At 39.8% G+C, this 7,500-nt stretch overlaps 1 protein-coding gene across 1 annotated transcript in view; it reads left to right on the forward strand.

Moving 5' to 3' along the window:
• LOC110518401 (TGF-beta receptor type-2) overlaps window positions 1-7,500 on the forward strand; it is a 60,905-nt gene that overhangs the window by 32,916 nt on the left and 20,489 nt on the right. The window contains exons 4-6 of the mRNA XM_090219761.1: window positions 2,390-2,563; window positions 3,113-3,222; window positions 5,947-6,147. Of these exons, the coding sequence (XP_090075887.1) occupies window positions 2,390-2,563; window positions 3,113-3,222; window positions 5,947-6,147 (485 nt within the window). The remainder of the gene's footprint in view (window positions 1-2,389; window positions 2,564-3,112; window positions 3,223-5,946; window positions 6,148-7,500) is intronic.

The raw sequence follows: 7,500 nt of genomic DNA on the forward strand, positions 1-7,500 counted from the left end.
CTACTCTATTCTATTCTACTCTACTCTACTCTATTATTCTCTATTCTATTCTACTCTATTCTACTCTATTCTACTCTATTCTACTCTGTCTCTATTCATATCTGAATATTCATATCTGAACCCTATTCATATCTGAATATTCATATCTGACCTCTATTCATATCTGAATATTCATATCTGACCTCTATTCATATCTGAACTCTATTCATATCTGAATATTCATATCGGAACTCTATTCATATCTGAATATTCATATCTGAACTCTATTCATATCTGAATATTCATATCTGAACCCTATTCATATCTGAATATTCATATCTGAACTCTATTCATATCTGAACTCTATTCATATCTGAACTCTATTCATATCTGAACTCTATTCATATCTGAATATTCATATCTGAACTCTATTCATATCTGAACTCTGTTCATATCTCTATTTATATCTGAATATTCATATCTGAACTCTATTAATATCTTTACATATAAAGACTATTATCCCTGTGACATTTAAGAGTGAAAGGCCAAAGTGAACGTCACCAGACGTCACCACAATCACTGTAGCGTTTTATAAAAGCTGCATTTTATTCTGTACCAAGTAAAAAACAAAAGGGGTTGGGACTTTTCTGTTTGTGAAACACAATGCAACGCAACTTTATCAAAGAGCTCCAACCTTTTTTTTCCCCCCCCTAGTTCTGGGGAATATCCTGTCCTCGTTTACACTGGACCACACTATGTCTCCTAGTTCTGGGGAATATCCTGTCCTCGTTTACACTGGACCACACTATGTCTCCTAGTTCTGGGGAATATCCTGTCCTCGTTTACACTGGACCACACTATGTCTCCTAGTTCTGGGGAATATCCTGTCCTCGTTTACACTGGACCACACTATGTCTCCTAGTTCTGGGGAATATCCTGTCCTCGTTTACACTGGACCACACTATGTCTCCTAGTTCTGGGGAATATCCTGTCCTCGTTTACACTGGACCACACTATGTCTCCTAGTTCTGGGGAATATCCTGTCCTCGTTTACACTGGACCACACTATGTCTCCTAGTTCTGGGGAATATCCTGTCCTCGTTTACACTGGACCACACTATGTCTCCTAGTTCTGGGGAATATCCTGTCCTCGTTTACACTGGACCACACTATGTCTCCTAGTTCTGGGGAATATCCTGTCCTCGTTTACACTGGACCACACTATGTCTCCTAGTTCTGGGGAATATCCTGTCCTCGTTTACACTGGACCACACTATGTCTCCTAGTTCTGGGGAATATCCTGTCCTCGTTTACACTGGACCACACTATGTCTCCTAGTTCTGGGGAATATCCTGTCCTCGTTTACACTGGACCACACTATGTCTCCTAGTTCTGGGGAATATCCTGTCCTCGTTTACACTGGACCACACTATGTCTCCTAGTTCTGGGGAATATCCTGTCCTCGTTTACACTGGACCACACTATGTCTCCTAGTTCTGGGGAATATCCTGTCCTCGTTTACACTGGACCACACTATGTCTCCTAGTTCTGGGGAATATCCTGTCCTCGTTTACACTGGACCACACTATGTCTCACTCTGTCTCGCGTACTGGACATGTCGCCTCACACCACAGTGGATTATTACACAGCACGTCACTGTTTCTGAGAGGGAGAAAAGGTCTAACCACGTGTTAGATGTACTTATATGCACGGTCAGTTTTATTCATGACAGCATGCTTGTGTCACCAGTGGGAATCGAACCGGGGTTTTCCTGCTCACCAACCCAAAGTCTTAACCATTAGGCCAGGAGGTCGTCATCAAGGTACGAGGGCTACCTCTTTACAAGATCTTGATTCATTAGGCCAGGAGGTCCTCATCAAGTTACGAGGGCTACCTCTTTACAAGAGCCTGATTCATTAGACCGAGACGTCGCCGTCAAGGTACGAGGGCTACCTCTTTACAAGAGTCTGATTCATTAGACCAGGAGGTCGTCATCAAGGTACGAGGGCTACCACTTTACAAGAGCCTGATTCATTAGACCGAGAGGTCCTCATCAAGGTACGAGGGCTATCTCTTTACAAGAGCCTGATTTCCAATCACCAGCTACATGTGCTCTATTCTAAGCCTCCCCTCCTTCTCTCCTGTGTTCTCCAGTGGTTGGCCTGACCATGGAGTCCCCGGTGATATCAGTCATCCTGATCAGCCAGTTACCCTTACTGGTACTAGTTAGAATTAGACGAACTAACCTAGTTAACTAGTTTTTCTCTATCTCCTTTCTCCAGTGGTCGGCCAGACCATCGAGTCCCCGGTGAAATCAGTCATCCTGATCAGCCAGTTACCCTTACTGGTCCTAGTTAGAATTAGACTAACTAACCTAGTTAACTAGTTTTTCTCTATCTCCTCTCTCCAGTGGTCGGCCCGACCATCGAGCCCCCGGTGGTATCTATCGTCCTGATCAGCCTGTTGCCCTTACTGGTCCTAGTGGTCGTAGTCATCACTATGTTCTATTGGTACCGAGTCCAACGCCATCGCAAACTCAGCCAGGAACAGTGGGACAGCAAGAAGCCCAAACGCAAGGGCAAAGGTGAGGACTACCACAATGGAATAAATCAGTCTGTCAGCAACTCAATCAATCAGTCATGAGATCAATAATCAACTCAATCAATCAGTCATGAGATCAATAATCAACTTAATAAAATAATCATGAGATCAATCAGTCTGTCATCAACTCAATCAATCAGTCATGAGATCAATAATCAACTCAATCAATCAGTCATGAGATCAATAATCAACTCAATCAATCAGTCATGAGATCAATAATCAACTTAATAAAATAATCATGAGATCAATCAGTCTGTCATCAACTCAATCATGAGATCATGCGATCAATCAGTCTGTCATCAACTCAATCATGAGATCATGCGATCAATCAGTCTGTCATCAACTCAATCAATCAGTCATGAGATCAATAATCAACTCAATCATGAAAATGAGCCTTCAGGTTATAGTGTGTTAATCCTGGATAATTGTTTTAAATACATTACGTTGTTTCTGTCAGGAGTGACTTGATTTATATGTGATTTTACTATCCAATAGAGTCAAACAATCAATAAGTGTTTCAATCAATAAATAGGTCTGGACTGCAGCATCATGATGGACGACGATGGATCAGACAGCAGCTCAACGCACGCCAACAACCTCAACCACAACACTGAACCCCTTCCCATCGAGCTGGACCTGCAGGTCTGTCTGGTTGTTGATGTTGTTCTCCTTCTCCTCCTTCTTCAACAACCTCAACCACAACACTGAACCCCTTCCCATCGAGCTGGACCTGCAGGTCTGCACACCTGTCTCGTTGTTGTTGTTGTTGTTTGTTGTTGTTGTTCTCCTCCTTCAACAACCTCAACCACAACACTGAACCCCTTCCCATCGAGCTGGACCTGCAGGTCTGGACACCTGTCTCGTTGTTGATGTTGTTTGTTGTTGTTGTTCTTCTTCTCCTTCTCCTTCTTCTTCTTCTTCTTCTCCTTCTTATTCTTCTTCTTCTCCTTCTCCTTCTTCTTCTTCTCCTTCTTCTTCTCCTTCTTCTCCTTCTTCTCCTTCTCCTTCTTCTCCTTCTCCTTCTTCTTCTCCTTCTTCTTCTTCTTCTCCTTCTTCTTCTCCTTCTTCTTCTTCTTCTTCTTCTTCTCCTTCTTCTCATTCTCCTCCTCCTTCTCCTTCTTCTTCTCCTTCTTCTTCTTCTCCTTCTTCTCATTCTCCTCCTCCTTCTTCTCCTCCTTCTTCTTCTTATTCTTCTTCTTCTCCTTCTTCTTCTTCTCCTTCTCCTCCTCCTTCTTCTCCTCCTTATTCTTCTCCTTCTTCTCCTTCTTCTTCTTATTCTTCTTCTTCTCCTTCTTCTTCTTCTCATTCTTTTTCTTCTCCTTCTTCTTCTTCTCCTTCTTCTCCTTCTTCTCCTTCTTCTTCTTCTCCTTCTTCTCCTTCTCCTCCTCCTTCTTCTCCTCCTTATTCTTCTCCTTCTTCTCCTTCTTCTTCTTCTTCTTCTTCTTCTTCTTCTTCTTCTTCTTCTTCTCCTTCTTCTTCTCCTTCTCCTCCTTCTCCTTCTTTTTTTTCTTCTCCTCCTTCTTTTCCTCCTCCTTCTTCTTCTTCTTCTCCTTCTTCTTCTCCTCCTTATTCTTCTCCTTCTTCTCCTTCTTCTTCTTCTTCTTCTTCTTCTTCTTCTTCTCCTTCTTCTTCTCCTTCTTCTCCTTCTCCTCCTCCTTATTCTTCTCCTTCTCCTCCTTCTCCTTCTTTTTTTTCTTATCCTTCTTCTTCTTCTCCTCCTCCTTCGTCTCCTCCTTATTCTTCTCCTTCTTCTCCTTCTTCTTCTTCTCCTTCTTCTCCTTCTTCTCCTTCTTCTTCTTCTTCTTCTTCTTCTTCTTCTTCTCCTTCTTCTTCTCCTTCTCCTCCTTCTTCTCCTTCTTCTCCTTCTCCTTCTTCTTCTCCTTCTTCTTTTTTTCTTCTTCTTCTCCTTCTTCTTATTCTTCTCCTTCTTCTTTTTCTTCCTACACATAAAATGTATTTAGCATGAGTGTTAGTCACTCTGGATAAAAGCGTCTGCTAAATGGCATTTCTTTTTATATGCTTCTCCTTCTTCCTCTTCCTCTTCTACTAGAAATCCTTTGTAGTGCAATGCCGACTTTAGGTATTTTCCCTGTGGTGCTCATTTCAACTTCCTGTTCTTTTCTGCTTTAGACTAGCCCTAACTTCTCACTTTTACTCCAACCACAGGTGGGTAAAGGTTATAACCAGATTTACTGTATATTATATCTACATTAGGTGGGTAAGGGTTATAACCAGATTTACTGTATATTATATCTACATTAGGTGGGTAAGGGTTATAACCAGATTTACTGTATATTATATCTACATTAGGTGGGTAAGGGTTATAACCAGATTTACTGTATATTATATCTACATTAGGTTGGTAAGGGTTATAACCAGATTTACTGTATATTATATCTACATTAGGTTGGTAAGGGTTATAACCAGATTTACTGTATATTATATCTACATTAGGTGGGTAAGGGTTATAACCAGATTTACTGTATATTATATCTACATTAGGTGGGTAAGGGTTATAACCAGATTTACTGTATATTATATCTACATTAGGTGGGTAAGGGTTATAACCAGATTTACTGTATATTATATCTACATTAGGTTGGTAAGGGTTATAACCAGATTTACTGTATATTATATCTACATTAGGTGGGTAAAGGTTATAACCAGATTTACTGTATATTATATCTACATTAGGTGGGTAAGGGTTCTAACCAGATTTACTGTATATTATATCTACATTAGGTTGGTAAGGGTTATAACCAGATTTACTGTATATTATATCGACATTAGGTGGGTAAGGGTTATAACCAGATTTACTGTATATTATATCTACATTAGGTTGGTAAGGGTTCTAACCAGATTTACTGTATATTATATCTACATTAGGTGGGTAAGGGTTATAACCAGATTTACTGTATATTATATCTATATTAGGTTGGTAAGGGTTATAACCAGATTTACTGTATATTATATCTACATTAGGTGGGTAAGGGTTATAACCAGATTTACTGTATATTATATCTACATTAGGTGGGTAAGGGTTATAACCAGATTTACTGTATAGTATATCTACATTAGGTGGGTAAGGGTTATAACCAGATTTACTGTATATTATATCTACATTAGGTGGGTAAGGGTTATAACCAGATTTACTGTATATTATATCTACATTAGGTTGGTAAGGGTTATAACCAGATTTACTGTATATTATATCTACATTAGGTGGGTAAGGATTATAACCAGATTTACTGTATATTATATATATATTAGGTGGGTAAGGGTTATAACCAGAGTTACTGTATATTATATCTACATTAGGTGGGTAAGGGTTATAACCAGATCTACTGTATATTATATCTACATTAGGTGGGTAAGGGGCGCTTCGCTGAGGTGTTCAAGGCCAAGCTGAGGCAGCCCGGCTCCTCGTCGGACCAGTATGAGACGGTGGCCGTGAAGATCTTCCCTGAGGAAGAGTACGCATCGTGGAAGAACGAGAAGGACATCTTCTCCGACCACGACCTTCGCCACGACAACGTCCTCCACTTCCTCACAGCAGAGGAGAGAAAGGTAGTGTAGCGTCCCTGTTTCGATCCATCCCAAATGGCACCCTATTCCCTATGTAGTGCACTTCTTTGGCCTAATCGCAGCCTATGTTATCTTTGTTGCACTTTACTGAAGGGATCACAGGGATACATACTGTGTTGTCCACTGTCTCTAGATTACAGGGATACATACTGTATATTGTTGTCCACTGTCTCTAGATAACAGGGATACATACTGTGTTGTCCACTGTCTCTAGATTACATAGATACATACTGTATATTGTTGTTCACTGTCTCTAGATTACAGAGATACATACTGTGTTGTTCACTAGTTCTAGATTACAGGGATACATACTGTATACTGTTGTTCACTAGTTCTAGATTACAGAGATACATACTGTGTTGTTCACTAGTTCTAGATTACAGAGATACATACTGTGTTGTTCACTAGTTCTAGATTACAGGGATACATACTGTGTTGTCCACTAGTTCTAGATTACAGGGATACATACTGTATATTGTTGTTCACTAGTTCTAGATTACAGAGATACATACTGTGTTGTCCACTAGTTCTAGATTACAGAGATACATACTGTGTTGTTCACTAGTTCTAGATTACAGGGATACATACTGTATATTGTTGTTCACTAGTTCTAGATTACAGAGATACATACTGTGTTGTCCACTAGTTCTAGATTACAGGGATACATACTGTATATTGTTGTTCACTAGTTCTAGATAACAGAGATACATACTGTGTTGTTCACTAGTTCTAGATAACAGAGATACATACTGTGTTGTTCACTAGTTCTAGATTACAGAGATACATACTGTGTTGTTCACTGTCTCTAGATTACAGAGATACATACTGTGTTGTTCACTAGTTCTAGATTACAGGGATACATACTGTATATTGTTGTTCACTAGTTCTAGATTACAGGGATACATACTGTGTTGTCCACTAGTTCTAGATTACAGGGATACATACTGTATATTGTTGTCCACTAGTTCTAGATTACAGAGATACATACTGTATATTGTTGTTCACTAGTTCTAGATTACAGAGATACATACTGTGTTGTCCACTAGTTCTAGATTACAGAGATACATACTGTGTGGTTCACTGTCTCTAGATTACAGAGATACATACTGTATATTGTTGTCCACTAGTTCTAGATTACAGAGATACATACTGTATAGTGTTGTTCACTAGTTCTAGATTACAGGGATAGGATGTAGATATATTCGCTCATACTTCAGTCTGAGACTGACATCGTTAAAGTCCTTTAGGGTGACGTCCAAACAGGTGTTGTACATAACAAAGTCATCAACAATTGGATCATCTCTAACCAATCAGAGGTGTCAAAGCCACCTTTAC

The sequence above is a fragment of the Oncorhynchus mykiss genome, chromosome 3 (genome assembly GCF_057628025.1).
Source record: "Oncorhynchus mykiss isolate SJ-2025 chromosome 3, ASM5762802v1, whole genome shotgun sequence".
NCBI classification, from domain to species: domain Eukaryota; kingdom Metazoa; phylum Chordata; class Actinopteri; order Salmoniformes; family Salmonidae; genus Oncorhynchus; species Oncorhynchus mykiss.